Raw genomic sequence first — 20,919 nt, 5'->3', positions numbered from 1 at the left:
AGCATGCCGACAAACACTTAATGGACTTGCTGACCACATAGCAGACAGATAGATTTACTTCTCCGTTTTCTGCAACAAGACGCTGTAAACAGAGTTAACAAGCTTTCAGATGTTTTGTTCTCGCAGTAGTCTGTCCTATAACGGGAGAGCTTTTGAGGCTCGCCAAATTAACAAACAAGACAGCAGCGTTACGGTGACAGCCTAAAATTCTCCAGATTTTTTTTTTTTTGATAATGTAAAAGTCTGTCTTCGGACTTGAAATACTATCACTCTATATTTAGGCCTAGATATTTTGAACCACATAAATACATATTATATCCGCGTCTAGTCCAACGCTAGCACGCTGGTCTTCTATCTAGGCGGCCCAGATCCGATTTTCGGCCAGGTCATGATGGAATTTGTGGCGGAAAAATCAGACATTGTACAGGGTTGTTTCAGGGTACTCCCATTTCTCTCTGTCGTTCCACCAACACATCCCACCCCTCTAATTTTATCTACCATATGGAATAAATAAATAAATATATAAATGAATGAATAAATAAATAAATAAACTAATGAATGAATGAATAAATAAATGAATGAATAAATGAATGAATGAATGAATGAATAAATAAATAAATAAATAATTAATTAAATAAATAAATAAATAAATAAATAAATAAATAAATAAATAAATAAATAAATAAATAAATAAATAAATAAATAACTAGTTATAAACAGACTGGCTTGAAGTCTTGCAAGTAATGTGCGTCTCCGATGCTGATATGCGTTATAAGAACTTGGAATTCTGAGCCCTGGGGTTCTAAGGTCTCGTCTAGTCATAGAATCTTGTCCTGTAGGGCTGAGGCACGATGACCCGTCTGTCAGAGCCGAATTCACGAGTGTCATGCAATGGCCACCAGCTGCATATAACGGCGCACAATATGCCCATGTGAACCTACACTGTTTCTGGAATCTGTGAAGTAAATCGACGCATTTGGGTGGAGCCTATCAGTGCAGGAGTGTATTGCGGGCTGCGTCGACTCACGGCCGCTAAGAGGTAAGATACGCGTGGTGGAAAATATAGGCATCCAACAAACAAAACTCAGTGCGCAGAAACCAGCGGGCGTGACTGTCTCGCGCAGATGACGTATGCTCCCTCTCCCAGCATGCTCCCCGTCTCCAATCACACCACCGACACTATGCGCATGCGCACGTATTAATCTACTTGTGCTGAACTGAACACGTGTTATTGCTACACAGTCATGGAGTCACATAGCGTTTTATATTAAATATTAATTTAATTTAATTTAATTTAAATATTTAAAATTTAAATATGAGGACAGTTCCAGTGAAGATAGACATCGATTGTGACTTACAAAGAGACGATGTTGACATCTTGTAATGTTATATTCACTTAATTGGTTATTGTTACACTGCGCTTTGAGTGCACATGTCCGCAACCGTAGCCGTTATAGCTATACCAATAGCTGCTTATTAAAGAACCCACCTACTGCAGGGGGGTAAGAGGAGTATAGCAAGCGCGGCGCGAGGAATCTGAGTTGAGTTTTGCTTGTAGGATACCTATAGGAGGGCAGGGTAGCATTTTAGACGCTCGTCTTCAAGCAACGATTTACCGCAAAACGGTCATTGGACTGGCCCCCTCCACTCACCATTTGCGCGAAGGACTTGTTTCGTCTCCTATACTCACCATTTGCGCGAAGGACTTGTTTCATCTCCTATACTCTACAGATTCCAGAAACGGAGTATAAGTGCATTGGCCCCTACCAGGTCAGTGAAGATAGTATTTACAATAATGAAAGCGGGACATAGCCCACAAATACTTTTTACTTTCTCAATGCAACAATAACAGTAATACAGAGCGTTCGCCTACGGGTGGGACCAGGAAAGTGGCATGTGCTACTATGCTGTTTGTGCGCGCATTTGTTGATACACGCTCGACAATCAAGGTCAAGTTATAAAGTTGTGAGCCAGTTGTTGCTGCATTTAACACATACAGTGCAGTTTCCTGACACATTTGCTTAAATATTCAGCATGTGTGTAAAATTTGTTAACAATGCAAAACGCAAAATTCACGCTTGAACAGAGAGTTTTTATGTATGATGCATACGTGAAAACAGAGGCGTGTAGAGAGGTGCGTATGCAATTTGAAGTGAAATATCCGGGTGCTCCAATTCCGAGTAGAGAAACGGTTAGACGTCTTGTTAACAAATTAAGGACAACAGGGTCGCTAAACGCTACAATTCCTAAGCGAAAACGAAGAGTATTGACGGAAGAAAAATTGATGAAATCAGTGCATCATTTACACGTTCTCCTAATAAATCTCTAAGACGTGTTTCACAGGAAGTTAGTGTTTCAAAAACATCAGTCTTACTGCTGCTAAACTTTTAAAATTAAAACCCTACTGAGTATAAGTATAGAAAGCGGAAGCTTACGGATAGACGACACCACAGGCAGGCCACTTTCCTGGCCCCACCCGTGGGCGAACGCTCTGTATAATAATATATTTATTCTGGTGGAGTTAGGGTCATCAGGCCTTCTCTTCCACACCACCAGGAATATGTAGCTACACATACTTTTCTGGACAGCAGCAATGTATGAAGTATACAGAAAATTTAATAGTGTCGGGTATTATTTCGAAGTACACACAGCGTCGATAACGAAAAAGTGGTTTTTGTTGCCCTGTCTATTTGCCTGCCCTTCCCGTGTCTACTGTGCACATACACCATTACTATCACAATCACCAACAGCAGCATCTCCACGAATTAGGTGCCAATGCCAGGAAATGAATTTAATTCATATATTATTATTTTATATTTCTATCTTTTTAGTTTTTATTTTATTAATATTAATGTTATGGGGGATAAGCTCTTTAACATATTTTTATAATTTTTATTATTTTTGGGTGATGTTGGTTTTATAATAATTATCATTTATTGTCCTGTCCGTCTCGATTTTTCACCATTTTCTCAGTGTGTGAAGATCTCTTCTCCCTAGTGCTCTATAAATTCACGCCGAATATGGAAACCTGCTAATATCCATTCCTTGTAGACGATCAAACTATGGCTTTTATAATTATGTATTTGATTCCTCACTATTATTTTTATCCTTTACGCAATCAGATCTCTTACATTCCCAAGTGCACGCAAAAACTTCAATTTAGTCGCTTGTAGGTTACATTCTTTTTTACATTTTTGGATCCTATTTTCTCTGCCGTGTACGGAAAGGACGTACACAGTCCGGAAATTAGATTCAAATTTCTTTTGTTTTGCTCCTCAGACTTATTGCAACACTGTCACGCATAAATTGATAACCTGAAGGTTTAATTGAAAAAATCTTCACTATCACATTATATCACATTCAATTTGAATAAGATTAGCCTTAGCCCATTGCTACTCTAAAGTGGTCATGTCATATTTTGTATGTGCGGTCTGTATGTCTACGGTCTCTTGATTTGTAAGGAAATATTTTCCTGGGTAGTCTTTCGTTTTCTATTATTTATTTATTATGAATTAATTAATTAATTAATTAATTAATTAATTAAAGTGAATAGTACGATCAACTTTCTAAGAGAGAATCTAAGTACATACCAGGATGTCATTTGACAAATTTTTAGAATATATGACAGGATGTGGGAGCAATGATTAGCTCCTACTTAAGACAATACAAGATATCACACTGAAATAGTAATATGCGTTACAAGAGCGGTATGTTGAAGTTTTCATGTTCGAGGAAAAGTTTGAAAAAGCGAAATTTAGTTGAGCTTTTTTAATTTCCGAGAATTTAAAGAAAACATACCGCTCGTGTATCGTACATTATTTTATGCGAAGATCGTTTATTACATACCTGAAAGAGGAATTTCTAATTAGTTGCAATGAAATCTCCATCTTGGTTTCTGTTCAATGACGGCAAATTTGCAAAACAAAAATATCTATCTTCAACATTGTTGCTTTAAAGTGTTTTCTGTGTTTACTATACTCCAGCAGGCCGTGATATACGTCTGTCTTTTTTCCCCCCAGTCTATGGAATCTTGTTGATTTTTTCACAGCTTCCTTAATGTTATTTGCATCACGAGTGCAGTAACTTTAGTGGAGTTGTAGAGTTTACTTAATTTATGCAAATATTTAAAAACAATAATTAACAGTGCAATTTAGGTGAAATTGCAGTGGTAAGTTTCCAATTTATAATTATTACTATATTGAACCTCTCTAAAAATAATATGTTAAAAGCCTAAAGCAGTAAAATCAATATGTCACTTAAGCTGTAAGAAGAGGAAAATTGTTATGTGTGTTAGGTTGGGAATAGTGAATGTGGAATTTTAGACTTTCCGCGGATTGGTTTTGTGCGGAAACCAAGCAAATACGCACGATCTCGCACAAAACTATTTACCATCATGCTCTAAATGGCGCTCTTAAACTTTCAGAGCTGCATCTCAGCCTTCGCAAGCAATTTATTATCTAAGTGAGACACATTTTCTTCTCCTATTACTAAGTTCGAAATCTTACTTTAAATTCGAATACTCATTCCGTTCAATTTTAATATAAAAAATTAATTCAATTTATTAGGCCATTAAACATACAAGTAATAGTTTTCGTCACATATAATACATTTGAAAAAGTTAGCTACTATGAAAACTAACAAACATAATCTTTACGTAGATTCTTCGTCCAACAGTGCATATTACTGTGAAATCCCGGCCACCAAGTCACTCGATTGAGTGCGCTCCTTGTATAATGCCAGTTGACTTAATATATATCAACATATACAGTATGTCGAACTTGGAGTCAGGCTACTAAGGGAAAAAACACTAGAGGAGGGGGATTCGATCCGATGCTGTGGATTGAACTTCGGCGTAGCTCAGTGGTTAGAGAACTTGGTACGTAGAACCAAGGGCCTGGTTCGATCCCCGGAGCCAGAGCGAATTTTTCTCCTCTAATAATCATTGTTACCATAACAGATATATTCAGTAGGACCAAAAATTAATCTTTACGTAACAAAATATAAATTGAACTTATTTATGAAAACATTTCACATTTATATTAAAACTAACAAAATATAACTAAATTTAGTTATTAAAAACAATTTAATTCGAATATGTGTTTAAAAATTCATCAACGCGTCAGATTAAAATGATTTTTTAGATAAATTGTAAAATCTTGTTTTTTATATAAGCGAATTATTAATATTGACAGGAAAAATTTCGATATGTTTAATTATTTATTTTCTTTTACATTTCACATTCAAGAGAACAAAATATAGCATGTTGAAGTTAAGATCTAAAATTTCTATTTGCATTTTGAAGTGTATTTTTGTTTACGTAATGTTTGAAGAGAAGCTATTTGACTGCAAAAATCAAGTAATAGAGTAAATAATTTGCACAAAATTATCACGAGTATTCTGTACAACACATTCACATATAATTGACCTGAACTGACACGAATTCTTTTGACATAGCGACAAACGTACCCTGTTGATTCTGTGTTTATGTATACGCGAAGAGAATGAGGACAAAGCAAATAATGGAAGAAAAAAAAAAACAACCAACAACAACAATATGTCAATACCAACTTCAAAACAAATTGTATCTTCACCACTGTGTTAATTTCAAACATTTTGAGTTGATGGGTCGAGCTCTCTGTAAAGCGTCGATTCAGGCACGATTGTTTTGGAATCCCAAGTCAGCATAGTATACGTATGAAATGAGATGTAGCTGTTAGTTTTTTAAGGACGTAATATTATTATGTATTATACGATGAAACGTTTATATTCCTCAATTATGATCGTGATATCATATAACATTATAATTTAGGACAGAAACAATTGCAATTTCTATTCGTAAAGCTCTTCGAACTCACTACCGGTATATAATTTTAGCCATGAACGACAAACATTTCTTAAATATTCCGTAATTTCGGACTTCGGTTTTTTCCCCACTTACAAAGTCAAATTTGCATACTAGAAAGATACAAACGGTACGCAAAGACGTTAGTCTGCACGATGCGGGACCTTAAACTGATATCGGAGAAATTATATTAGCAACTTCCAATAATAAATTATTTAAAAAGAAAGCACTTCAACTGATTTTAAACACTGATTAGTATATATATATATATATATATATATATATATATATATATTCACTTTTGATTTTGATATTCTTAATTTATTTACATGAAATTTAAAAGAAAAAAAAATTTCTAAGTTAGGAATCTTGCAATCTTTCAAAAATCAATAAATCAATTAGAACTAAAATATCATTTATGTATATAAAACATTACTTCATTTATATTATTGCATACTATTTTGTATTTATTTTACAATTGTACTATTTAATACTTTTTATTTCATTTTATTATTTTTTAAAGGTGCCATCGGCTCTTGTACTTTCTAGTTAACCGAATCGTCTATGTTTTACCTGATATAATTTCATTGTATTTCTTGTATTATTATGTCTTGTATTATTATTGTGACATTCATCACTTTCTTTTGCTTACATATATTTGATATAATTTCACTGTATTTCTTATATTATTCTTTCTTGTATTATTATTTTCATATTCATCACTTTACTTTTGCTTAAATATATTTGATTATTTAAATCAAACAATTAAATAATTATTTTAGTGCAGGCTTAAACTTGTATTATTACTTTTTCATTATTCGATGTAAACTATACGCCCGGCCACAAGCTTTTGCTTCATCGGGAGTGCCAACCAAAAGTGTACCATTATTATGATCGTTTAAATAAATTATTATTAAAATATATATATAGCCTGTTTTTTATATATTTTATATTTATTTAATACTTTACTTATATTTATTTAATACTACATTAGGCATTACAGCCCGAAAGAGCAGGAGCTTGTGCTCGGACGCAGTTCAGATCAGTTATACAAAATATATCACAAAATTAAGAGAGTTCATTGAGTACAATAACATTAATAAATGGTAAAATACATACAGCATGTAATAATAAGGTCTATATACAAATAGAAAATACAAAAGTACATGAATATTAGAGTATCAATTTTTAACTCAATTAGCTTAAACAATTAAATACTGTAATTAATCTTATTTGTTTCTTAAATCTATGCGTGTTAAGTATACTTAGCTCAGGGTAAGCTCTAATTAATGAATTATATATTTTGGGGCCAAAATTCATGCTGTGTTTAATTCAGCAGTTGTGTGGCATTTGGGAGTATTTAAAAAGAAACTGTAGTTTTGTCTCGTATGGTATTCATGAGGATCAAATTTAAATTTATTGTGATTTTTATGGAAGTAAATCAGTAATGTTTGTTTATAAATTTGTTCTAGATTTGATACACCATATATTTGTCCAAGGCGGGATTTAAACTGCAAGATTATGGGCTCCATACAACGCACAGTGGGGTATTTGCATCAAAAAGCTGGCCAAAAGTCGATATTTCAATATTGTCCTACCCCTGAAATTCTTGCTCCCTGACAGAAAGAAATAGTGGGGGAGCGATAAGATAACAGTTTGTGTTTCATCTGCTTCATCATGTGGTCGTCAGCTCAGTCGAAAGTTGAGTGTTTGTGACAGTATACGTGTATCTTATTGACGCTCTGAGCAAGTTGACAAGTTCATTATTGTTTTTCTACGTTTTAAAGAAACAGTGTGGCCTGTTACAGGATGGATCCTTCTCAGCAAGGTATGTACTTCACTTTTGAGGGCTTTTTGTGTTTATATAAAATATATTTACAAAGTTATTGCAGTTAGAAAACCATCTATATTTTCAGTATTTTTTTTACGAACCCAAGTTTTTGTTTAATGATTTAGTGTACTTCAGGGTAAGTCCCGATGTTATTTCCTATGTTATTACAAAGACTAGATCTTTGGGTGTGTAATAGAAAAGAAATTGGCTGCGATCTCCTGCGAATTGCTTATTTTCATACATTTTTGTAACAAATACTAATTTTCAATTTTTTACTCTGTTACAAATATATATATTTTTTCTTTTACTAGGGCCATCTCAAATCAAAATTTTGTCAAGGAAACAATTATATGATATCATGCAAGAGCAAAAAGAATGTGATATCAACGAAAAATGAGAATATCTCGAAAAATATTTGCTGATGCAAGAGAATTACTCAGAGGAACAAATTAAGGCTTTTAAACATACATTTTCGTATACAAAGGCAGAGTTAAAAAGGAGATGGTTGAGTGCAAATAGAAAAGATAATTTATTCAGGAAAAATAATGAAATCTGGCTTCAAGGGACCTTGGAGTTACCCAAAGCAATGACAACGGCTACGACTGTATTCGGACGGCCAGAAAAATCTTTCGGCGACTCTAGTGAAAGAAGTAAAAGAAGGAAGACTCAAGGACTTAGAGAAACAGTAGATACCGAGGAATTGACTTTTGCCACCCAGATGAAGCTGCGAGCTTGTGGAAAACCAGACGCATCAAAAGTTCTTAAGGAAATTACTAAATCTCCTAAGCGAGCGACAAAATACAGGAAGGCGTACTCCAGCAGTCTACAAGAAAAAAGAGGGCAGTTGTCATCTCTACAAGCTCTTTCTATGTTTGTGGAAGCAGGTAATTTACTGTATCACCTGCTATTTATGTCTTATTGTTTCTTAATTATCTGTTCTATTTCCATTGTTGTTGTTGTTGTTAAGTCAACTGTCCAAACACAGGTCTGAACCTCACAGGTGATACCAACAAAGAGGCATAGGGTAGGGTGGCCAGTTCATTTCCCCCTCCATTTCATACATCGCTGACTTCGTACATATTACATTAATCAGACTTCAGATGTACACAAACAAATGAAAAATATTTATTTTATATACTTCTTTATAGGTTTATCAAAAAGACAGTACGAGATCATAAGAGCCAGCGACAAAACGCTTTACCCATGTTACTCCGTGTTGCAGAAAGCTAAGAAAGACCTGAATCTTATCAAGTGACAGCTACTTGCGCAGAAATAAATCTGCAAGACTTGTTAAACCACACTGTTGCTCGATTATTGTTATATTTGCAAGAAGTTGTGCAAACTTTGAGTGAAGATGAGTGCAATACATTAGAATTAATAACCAAATGGGGCTGCGACGGATCTCAACAGACTCAATTTAAACAGAAATTTGAAACTGATATAGATTCAGATGCCAATATATTTCAAAGCTCACTAGTACCTTTATAGTTAGTTTGCGGTACAGATATAAAGAAGGTAATATGGAAAAATCCTGCACCTTCTTCTCCTCGATATTGTCGACCCATTAAGATTAGATTTGTGAAAGAGTCAGCTGACTTAACTAGAGAAGAAATCGGTTACTTGGAATCAAAAATAGTAACTTTAAATGAAACGAAAATTGAAATAAATGGAAGAAACTTGGTTATAAAACACACACTGATACTAACTATGATCGATGCCAAAATATGCAATGCGGCCACTAGTACTACATCTACTATGAAATGTTATATCTGCGGAGCCACATCAAAAGAATTTAACAGTGTATCAAATAGAAGGGAAGCTGATCAAAGCACATTCAAATTTGGATTATCCATCTTGCATGCAAGAATTCGATTATTTGAGAGTCTACTGCACTTGTCTTATAAGTTACCCCTCAAAAAATGGCAACTGAGAACAAAAAATGACAAAGAGATTTATAAACAGAGGAAGACGGACATTCAAAATCAATTTAAGAATAGAATGGGCATTATTGTAAATGTTCCTAAACCTGGGTTTGGAAACAGCAATGATGGAAATACCAGCCGAAGATTTTTTATGGATCCTGCTTTGTCCGCTGAAATAACAGGTATGAATGTTGAACTGATCTATCGATTCAGAGTCATTTTAGAAGTTATATCAAGTGGACATAAAGTTGATACTCTAAAATTCGCTGCTTACACCATGGATACAGCAAAACTATATGTTAGCTGTATTCATGGCATCCAATGACCCCCACAATGCGTAAGATTTTAATTCATGGCCCAACTGTAATTGAAAATGCCCTTTTACCGATTGGACAACTGTCAGAGGAAGCAGCTGAAGCAAGGAATAAGCACTTCTGTTCCTATCGCCAAAATTATGCCAGGAAGTTTTCTAGAGAGTCATGTAACCTAGATATCATAAACAGGCTGCTGCTTAGCTCGGATCCTTTGCATGAGACCAACCCCGAGGAAGAGAACGAAACCATTTTTAAAGGAAACCACAGAAATGCTACTACCTTCTTTATTTACGATTTCTGCTGATCGAAATGAAGACGATGAATCTGCAAGTGAAGCTGAAGAGTCTTCTGATGAGGAATCTTGGGAATAATCTCATTAATAGAGTATCTAACAAACTGAAAGTGAGCTAAATGTTTAGGTAAACAAAAATTAGTAATAAACTTATATATTCATGACATGGAAAACATCTACATATTTTTAGATCAATATCTTATATACTTCCATAATTACATATATTATATAATTAGTGTTAACTTATTTTCAAAGTACTCGTATACTATTATATATTTATGTCTTTAATCAGAAGAAATTAAATTTTATTTCAGTTGAGTTGTGGCCTTCTGTATAACGAAATAAAATTTACGTAAATAAACTATAATCTTTGCTATAGAGATATAAATTTACCTTTATCTGCTGTATGAAGAATATATGTTTTAGACCATTAGGCCTATACTAATTGATTGACTAAGTGTAAAAATTGCAAACATTACATAGCCTAATCATTATAAGATATGTATCATTAAAATGTAACAATTTCGTTTTGATTTTTGGCTTTCATATAATGTAAGTTTATACATGATGCAATAATAGTTTATTTTCACTACTAATGTATACCTACTCTAATGAAACTACTGATTATCTTTTTGTAATTGTAATTATGTGTATAGGTAGTCATATTAGTCGAAAACCTTGAAGTTGCTGCGATTTAAAATAATAAATAAAGAACTTGGATAAATCAATAAATAGCATAAAACACATTTTGTATTTCTCTCCGAGTGCCATAATCTCCTTATTGCATCCTCATTTAATATATTATCCCAATTAAATGCGATTGGAACACAATAATAATTTTATTATGATAATTAATACTTTTGGCCAACTTTTTGATGCAAATACCCCACTGTGCAACGTCAAAAAATATAAAAATCTATGAACACTTAAAATGACAACAAACTTCGGAGTACTAGGAATAAACAAATACTTTGTGACCGCACTTTGGACACCACTAGACAGAATTTCAGGGTCACAACTTTCCTTACCTTCACCCACTCCTGAAAAAGGCAGTTCTGCACACCCATTAATAAAACAAACGTCCTGCTATTTCCAGCGCAACTAAACAAACACTTTGCACTCCTTAAGAGAATAAAACGCGACTATTCCGAACACAACAACTATCAGAATACCACTAAACCCAAGTGCAAGCACGTTGTCTTGAAGAAAACAAACAAATTTATAACCCTAATTTAAGTCTCGCGTAATTCCCCCTCCCTCCTCTCCGCCATGACTTCACGACAAGAAGAGAGAATTAATCTCGTCGTTTGCATCATTGCTTGGTAGGGGCAAGGCAGGCAGGATGCAATGATGATCTCATGGGCTTGCTTGTATGCAGTCTTGTGCGCTGATAACCTGAGGCAAGACAACCTTCAGACCTCATTTCTCTTCGCAAGCTAAATTTTTATTTTCAAAACTTTTAAGTCGTCTCAGTAAACGGGCAACTATTATACTGCTCTAGTGTTTCTATGCATACTAATTGTGGCTATAAATTTAGTGCTACGAAGGAACGACGTTCTGCGTCATCGAGGGAACATCATAACCATTACCTCCACGCAGCACCAGTCTATAAACATTTCTGCGTCGTATCGCAAGTACACTTCCGCTTGTTTAAGCGACTTCGTGTGAATTTTGGTTCCTTCCATGTTCGGCTAACGTCTAACTTAACACAACCACGCAACACAATTACATACATACATACATACATACATACATACATACATACATACATACATACATACATACAATGTTAAAAGAAATGAGTCTCAACATCCTTTACGTAAAGACTATCATGGGCACGCTACCAGATATTGTAATGATATTCAGTTACCATTGATTAGACTTGAAAAAACCAATTCTTCATTTCTGAAACAAAGTATAGGCCTAAAGTTTTATAACATGTTGTCTAATGATGTTAAAATTTTGGATATGAGACATTTTAAGATTGTATTAAAAACATTTTACTATTCATGCATATTACAAAATAAGTGATTTTCATCCTTAAGAATGTGTTACTTATGTTGATTGTTTTTTGACTTAGTTTGATTGTCTGTAGACGCAAGCCAAACTTAATAAACCATATCCAACCATCCATCCATCCATCCACCTACCTATCTACATACATACACACATGTTCTCCTCAAGGTTAGGTTTTTCACTACAAACCCAGCTTTCTCCAATCTTCCCTATTTTCCGCCTTCCTCTTAGTCTCCGTATACAATATCTTAATATCGTCTATCATCTGATATCTTCTTCTGCCTCGAACTTTTTTCCTGTTCACCATTCCTTCCAGTGAATCCTTCAGCAGACAGTTTATCAGCAAAATTATTAGGACGTCGATTTATAAATTACATGAGTTATCTTGTTTCTTGTAATTATAGCTAAATAATGCAGTTGCTTCACAAGTGAAATAAATTAATTAAGCTTATTTTTTCTGGTGTACTGTAATTTAATTTATGTCTTTTGAATGACAGCTGTAAATGGTGTTATTTGCAAGAAGATAAAAGTACTAAACTATCTTGAAACACACAATTTACAACGAGAAATAAAGTATTGTCTTCGTAACACCGGTATGTCAGAGACCACAACTATATTATTTTACAATGTCTCCACAACATTGTTGCCCGATATCTGAACCCGGCAATGCTGTAGTTACACTATAGCGAAATTTCAAAACGTGTGACGTTCTACAGACATGCCGATATACTGAGAGAGGTAACTTTAAGTTTAAATGAAAACGCAATTTCTTCTGCCCGTGGGGCATCGAGCAGGCAACAACGTCACTAACCATGACATCATATCGTCGCACCTTAGAATCAAAGAATGTCGGCTTTCCACATCGGAGACCCAGGCACAAACCCCGGCCGGCAAATCAAAGAACAACTTGTGGTGGACAAAAATTATACCGATTCGACAGTTTTGGGATTTTGAATCTGGCACGGATACAGAAATATTCAAAGTTTTGGAAGAACGTATCAACGTGTAAATTACTACTACCTTCATTAGAAATCATAAAAAAAAAACGTAACAGCAATTTACACTTGATTATGCGATTTTATGAAATGCTTCCGAAAATCGTAGTTAAATGATCTCTCTATCCTCTTGTGATAGGCCTATAAGAATTCTTTATTCTTATACACTCGCCATCTACATAATATCAATTTACCTCAATCACATCAATCGATCATCACTGAAATGCATTACACAGGTTCGTAAATGCAGATAAATTCATAATTCTGTGAAATTATCATTACCAAGAAGAATATCAATATGAAAGGTTTAATAATAATAATAATAATAATAATAATAATAATAATAATAATAATAATAATAATAATAATAATAATAATAATAATAATAATAATACTGACGATAAAAATAATAAGATATAGTGATAATTATAATGATAATAATCAGAGACCGGAATTTTGGCAAAATACCTTTTTAAATGTGTTAAATCTAGCTTCATTTTTAAAGTAAATCTGTACGAATTATATCTTTGTGATTGGAACGTCACAGTTTTATGTTGCTCTTTTCTGCCTTTTTTAATATAAATGCCTAAGTTACAAAATAAATGCCTCTTTTACCTTTATTTGATCATTATTTATCTATTATTTATTAATTTATTATTAAAAATTGCCTACAGGTTTATTTTAATTCATTTCTATAATCGCTACAATGAAAGTGACTTCACCGAATGTGTCTTTCAGTCAGTTTCTCTTTGCAACAATGAGTGCTGCCGTGCAAAAATGTATAACAGTAATCGTTTTAATTATCGCTTGTGTTTATTTCACAAGACAACAATGAGTGCGGGTCTAACGTTATTTTTCTTTCAGTTTTCATTGCGACTTTGTAGTTATATAGCTAAATATTTCATATCGCAACATATCAGTACAGCTAAACACAAAAAAATGCACTTTCCAAGGAAGAAGATTTCTTTGCTTCCAACAGTAATTGCAACATCGAGTCGAAAATCTCAATTTGCATTCGACTTATGTAAAGCTTTTCTTGCTGCCGAAATCCTTTTGTGGAAAGTGCAAGGTTGTGGGTCTAGTGCAAGGTTTTTGTAATTGCCTTTTATTGCGTATTTTAGCTATTTATAATGCCTTTTTGTCTGCCTATTTTAGCTATTTATGAGCCTTTTTGCCTGCCTATTTTAATGATTCATAATGCCTGAACTTCCAGGCTCTAATAATAATAATAATAATAATAATAATAATAATAATAATAATAATAATAATAATAATAATAATAATAATAATATAATATTCGGAAGAAATTACGCGTAATGTCTGAAAACTGCAGTGCATTAAGGCACGAAAAAGACAGCATCATATCCGTAGTGCAGCGTAGTAATCTTGCCCATGAACTACATTACACTTTTGTTGCAATTAAAAAAATAATTGGGTCATATGCTGAAATTAGCTCATTTCACGAGAGGATGCACTAACCACATTTACCTCGCGGAGGATATTCCCCTCTCTGGTTCATGCAGATTATTTCTGGCTATGAATGAAAGGAGGAAGTGCGAGTTCCTCTCGGATAATTTAATTTAACGAACGTTATTATTAACGCGGTTCCAAAATTTCAAATCCAAAGGTGTTCCTCTCCAGCTACTATTTTCCAGTTTGCAATACGCGCAGCTCATTGGATTGCTAATAATTACTAAACATTTCTGTTAAAACGCAAAGGCTAAGGTGATGTGTAAGAATGTATCAACAGTTAATATTATTTCATATAACATATAAGAATTCGGCAATTATATTAGCTTTTCTCAGCCATGTTGCTGACTAGACGGAATGATAAATTCAATCAACTGGAAGCATCTAGTGACAAGTAAATATAGGGACATCATTTTATTTTTACTTCAATTTTTATTGTACCTGAGTTTTGGAATGTACTTCGCTCCCACCCCTTCTACTAGTAAACTTCCAACCGTTCACGACACAGAGCCGAGAGCGCATAAGCAGTACTGACTTAGTGAGTATAGTACGTTCCAGAAATATGTTCGCGTTTTCCGTGACGAAAGAGCTTTCAATATTGAATCATATTTTTGTACAGGTACTGTCGTCCATTTGCCTACGTCGCATCCCGGCTTCTGTTCGCCCCTCTGTTAAGTCTAGTAGCTGGGCTATCTTAGCTCTTTTCTGAAAACATTAATTTCTGTTAGGAATTGGACGTCTACGTAATATTAGACAAGTATTTAAAATAACTTAAATAAAAGAGCCTCGTTAAGTAATTAACAGTCACGTGATCCCCCCCTCTTTCTACGACCCTGCGACAAAACCACTTGAACGGACAGTAGATAGCATTTCTGAGTAATTTTATCTTTTCGGATAAGTGAAGATTGAATTTACAGTACGTAGGTAGGTAGAGTAGGTACAGAATTATTTCAACATGAGTTACTCGTACGAAGGACGGAATTGGTAATTGGAATTAGGTACAATAGTCTATAGTGCGATAATATGCACAAAAGAAAAGACGCCTGTATCGAAATGAACGGCCACCATTTTCAAAAATGTGTTTAAATATTAATATTATGATTATTTTTCAATTTAACTTCATTCTCTATATTGTACGCTAATGTGCTGTAACAGTACAATATACACTGCATAATTAATACGTCCGAATGGATAGCTCAATTCGTGTGTAAAAAGACTAAATGTTAATACAGTACTGTATTTTGATTAAACAAAAACCTAATGAAAATTATCAAACTCAAAATTGCGATATTTCCTAGTTTACATAAATGGATGAACTACTTTTCTTCCCTCCTATACCTAGTAAAGTGATTTGTATTTTACGCCAGTATCATCGAACTCCAGTCGTGGAAGGGGTAGCAAACGGTGTTTCCGGTTCTAGACCTTTAATCCAAAGATATAGCCAGGTTAATATTAAAAATGTTAGTAAAAATAAAATGATGTCCCTGTAGAAGAAACTCGTATGATAACCAGAAAGCGCAGTTGGTATAGAATAAGATACCTCAGGCCACGGACCTATATAAGCGTATAACGAATGACATGAATAAATTTCTAAGTTATCATATAATTATGATACCGAAGGACAGACAAGATTAATTGTGAGAGGTTTGTGATCTATTATTAGTTTCTATCCAGTTGTTCAACTTAAATTTCAATGTTTAAGGTTCCTAATTTACGTTCATCAACAATATTAGCAAAACTATCTTTCATTTTAACATATTCCCAAAAAGTAGATATTGAGATCTCCAAAATTTACGGCGGTACATGTCCTGTATACACAAAGAGACATGCAATTCGTTGCATGCGGTGGTATTTGAAATGTAATTCAAGCACCATGCACAGCATAATAATAAATGTCTTGGCATTGGAAACAGAGCAGTATTATATTATGTTCAGTGTAACAACCTTTTGCCATTTAAATGTCAATTACAATTTCACATTACAAGTATTTATGCAAACCAAAACAAAAAACAAAGCTCTCTCACAGCTGTTAAGACAATATATACGCTGATGACGTGGTAAATGTTATGGCGATAAACAGCTGTGAAGTCACATGTGTGCGTAACTGTGTTTTGTGCTCAGTGCAGATTCTCGTCTTCATTCCTTCTACTTGATAAATTATTTTGGCTGCTCATTGGAGACAATTGATGTCAACAGAACGGAGTCTCCTCCTAAAGTTTCAGTGGATATAAATAATTAGTCAAGGACGATGTACTCGTAAGAAACTGCAAGTAATGGTCATTTTACGTCTTCATAAATGATAACTATTTTTCATCCGTCGCCAGTCCTGGAAAAAAAGCGAAGTGAACACTTCATTAATTTCAAGTTCCCGTTTCCGTTTGGACTCCTACATGTCTGTTTTATTCTTTGTTTTACTCTATTATATTTTTCCATTTTTTCCATGTTTATCTATGACCATTATTCATTATACGTTTTACATTACATTATAGTTATTTATGCAACAAGTGGATAATGTTGATGATTATGTCATGAGTGAAAGTATCGTTCGTGCGACAATTTTCACGAATGTCATAATAAGATTATCCACGAGTTGGATACAACACTTTATGGCATCTTAGCATTGTAAATTGTAGGAAATAAATTATGAATCTGGCATGCATAGCTGACAAGTCTGAATGAAATGAAGGTGATAATGCCGGTGAAATGAGTCCGGGGTTCAGCACCGAAAGTTACCCAGCATTTGCTCATATTGGGTTGAGGGAAAACCCCGGAAAAAACCTCAACCAGGTAACTTGCCCCGACCGGGATTCGAACCCGGGCCACCTGGTTTCGCGGCCAGACGCGCTGACCGTTACTCCACAGGTGTGGACAATTTTATGCATGTATCTTTATTTTGTTAATATAGTTTCTCTGAACCGTCCCGCGCTGTGACGTAGTGGTCTAAGGCATCCTGCCTAGGACTCGCTTTACGGAATGCGCGCTGGTTCGAGTCCTCATGGGGGAAGAAATTTTCTCATGAAATTTCGGCCAGCGTATGGGACCGATGTCCACCCAGCATCGTAATGCACTTTGGGGAGCTACGATAGGTAGCGAAATCCAGTTGCGGAAGCCAGCTATAACGGCTGGAGGGATCATCAGCTAACCACACGATACCTCCTTTCTGGTTGGATGATCGTCCACCTCTGCTTCGGCATGTGGACGTGAGGCAGCATCCGGCTGGTCTGTCTAAGCCCTTCACGGGCTGTAGCGCCACCGATTATTATTATTATTATTATTATTATTATTATTATTATTAGTTTCTCTGAACCACAGAACTGTTTTACGTAATATTACAAAAGTGATACAAAATTGTTAAATACTGGAAATAAATGATACGTTACCATCAAATTCTGAAATACGTGCTCTTAATTTTGTATACTTGTTCTATTATTCGGAATATTTCTGCAAGAAATGTGCACGAACTACTGATTGAATTAGTCTCTTACAGTTGAGCTATGACAGAGCTCATTTATTATGTTATGCTCACATAGTTATAGCACAGTCTAGAATATACAGTCACGAAGCTCAATACGTAGTAAATATGCATCCATAGATAGTTGCTAACCGCTAGGATCGCTAATATAGCCTCATTACAGACAATGCGAAATAGTAGCGGCACAGTCTATTGTTCCTAGCACCCTCACAACTCAAGCTTCGTGACTGTATACTTATACTAGACTGTGATTATAGCATAGGCCTACTTCCCTTAGATTAAATAAAATGAATCTCGAAAAAACTGACACTTAGCCCCTTTGGAAAGATAGGTCTTCAATTATAATTTAACAATTTATTTAATATATTTTGATTTTTGTTTAAAGTCTTATTATCCTTGTGTCATTATTCCTTCACACTTTCTACATAATATTATTATCCCTAAAAGAGATGCAAAAATAGGTCCTTCTTGGATGTATTGTACACATTACGCAAGATGGCTCCTTAAAAGAACAAATACCAATATAATACAAAAGGCTAATACCACACACAACGATAAATATCCACTTCTGGCCGAGAATAAAACACGGTTATTGCAGCAATTTCAACCACAGTTCACACTGTCTTCCCATGCCTTTATTCTCGAGAGTTGAATCTGAGGACGGAGATAATGTGATAAAGCGTTTATATGTAAGAGCGAAGAGAAGAAAACTAAAATAAAACTTTAACTGGTAAAAGAAAACAAAAGCAGTAAGCGTATTAGTCTAGCTTCATGTTATGGCCACGCTCGGAATCTAATTTGATACGGGCTAATTGAATAGACAGTCTTGTTTATTGACACAGATGGTCTCAGCAGTCATCTGTCTCTTCGTCTCTGTCTTTCGCAGCCGCAGAGGAAACACCTCCCAGTGGGCACGGAGCGGGGCAGGAACTTACGAGAAAGTTTCGACGTGTGAAAGTTCAACTGTTCCAGCCCCTGTTTCCGTTTCTCTGGCAAACATAGTGTTACTTCCTCAGAATTCATACCAACGTCTTGAATATGTGGTTTTCTAAACAATATGTTTGCTCTTTGTGTAATGAATTTGAACGCATAATCGATTAGGACTGCGGTTTTCCGCAGAGTTTCTCGAAATACCGGATTCAACGGAACAGAAGTAACTTTGTAACTAAAAGTGGTCAAATCGGTAAGAACCAGTTAGCCGACAGAAATGAATTACCGTAGGCCTTGGAATTCGAATGGTTAATTTCACCATTAGCTTGAAGTTAGTGGGATTAAAACCGCCCTAAGATGAAACGATCTTAAAGAACGATAGACATTCTCATCATGTCAACATTCGAGTGGGAAAAGCCCGAACAAAATCTCATGTTGAAATTAGAATCTCTTTAGTCATCCTCCCCTCTTAACAACATGCCACTGAACTCAGTTCAATGGGTTATGACGAAGGCACTTACATAAGTGGTCTAGAAGTAAGAAGCGAGATTTGTGGTTCTACGTTGCACTAGGGCGTGAGTTCGAACTCCGCTTAGATTGATTATAATATGACTGAATTTTCTTCGAAGTTTTTCCCGACTGTAAGGCGGATGTTAATTAATTCTGTGTTGTTTGGGTAAAAGGAGATATATCATAAAAATGAGTTTGGAGATAAATGAGAATTAAACTTCGGACCCTTATTGCAAATAATTTTCTACATAAATAAAAAACATCAACTGCTAGTATTATTTTGATTTTTGCACATTCACTTGTATAATTTAACTTGTGTGCTCATCTGGGGAACAAAATTCCAACTGCACAAAAAATGACATTCCTCTTTACCCGAACATCACAGAATTATACGGTAAATCCTTAACTTATCTCGCCAGAATTACAATTCCATCGGCGCTACATAACCGTGGAATGTATACAGAGTCGTTCAATAACCGAGAAATATAATACAGGGTGATCAGTTTGGAAAGACATAAAATAAAAACGTGATAAAATGAGAATTTTTTTTTATTGTTAAATAATTTGGGCATGCATTCTAGAAGAAAGTGAGTTTTGTCCAAATTAGACCTCAACGTGTCCACCATTGCGAACACGACACAGTTCATATATTGAGGCTAATTCCTCCCATGTGTGGTCTAATTCCTCAGGGGTAACTTTCTTAAAAGTCGAGAAAATCTTTGCTCTGAGATCATGAATATCCCTGAGTTGCTGTGCATACACATCATTCTTCACGAAATCTCAGGTGTCAGGTTGTTACCAAATGTGTCATCCAGATGATCACGGGCGTCTATTGCCCAATAAGGTGTGCATCGTCCTGTTGAAACATGATACCCATGTTGTATTCCTGTTGCAGTCCTGGTTCGAAAACGTTTTTCAACATAATACATGATAACTGTTAAAAATAATATTCGTATTAACATTTTCGCCTTATTAGGCTCTTCAGAGACATGTCGTTGGAATATCTAATTATACTTTATACTTCACATAATTAAGATATTGCAATGACATGCATCTGCAGATGCCCTAGTAAGACGAAAACGTTAATACGAATATTATTTTTAACACTTAACATGTCTTAACAGGTGTTAATGGAATTATAAATGTAATAAGTCATTTGATTGAAAACTTGAATATTCTTTATATAATTTATAACCGAGTTATCTGAAAAAAAAACAAAAATAAATTGTAAATTACTTAAAACTTGTTTTACATTCGCAAAGAGCAAAATTTGCTCTAAGATCCAACGTTTGTGTGTTGTGAGTGTTAGCATAACAAATTCGCTT

At 34.7% G+C, this 20,919-nt stretch overlaps 1 protein-coding gene across 13 annotated transcripts in view; it reads right to left on the bottom strand.

Annotated features, from left to right (window-relative positions):
* The window catches only part of LOC138706401 (tensin-3-like), an 812,914-nt gene that overhangs the window by 308,152 nt on the left and 483,843 nt on the right, over positions 1-20,919 (bottom strand). Inside the window, exon 1 of one of the 13 annotated variants that reach the window (XM_069835663.1) lies at positions 11,230-11,369. The exons of the other annotated variants lie outside the window; for them this stretch is intronic. Within the exon in view, the coding sequence (XP_069691764.1) occupies positions 11,230-11,268 (39 nt within the window). The 5' untranslated portion in view covers positions 11,269-11,369. Of the gene's footprint in view, positions 1-11,229; positions 11,370-20,919 lie in introns of those variants that run through there. 13 annotated transcript variants of the gene reach the window in all.

This window comes from Periplaneta americana, chromosome 9 (assembly GCF_040183065.1).
Source record: "Periplaneta americana isolate PAMFEO1 chromosome 9, P.americana_PAMFEO1_priV1, whole genome shotgun sequence".
Classification (NCBI taxonomy): domain Eukaryota; kingdom Metazoa; phylum Arthropoda; class Insecta; order Blattodea; family Blattidae; genus Periplaneta; species Periplaneta americana.
This window is presented reverse-complemented; position numbering and strand designations above follow the sequence as displayed.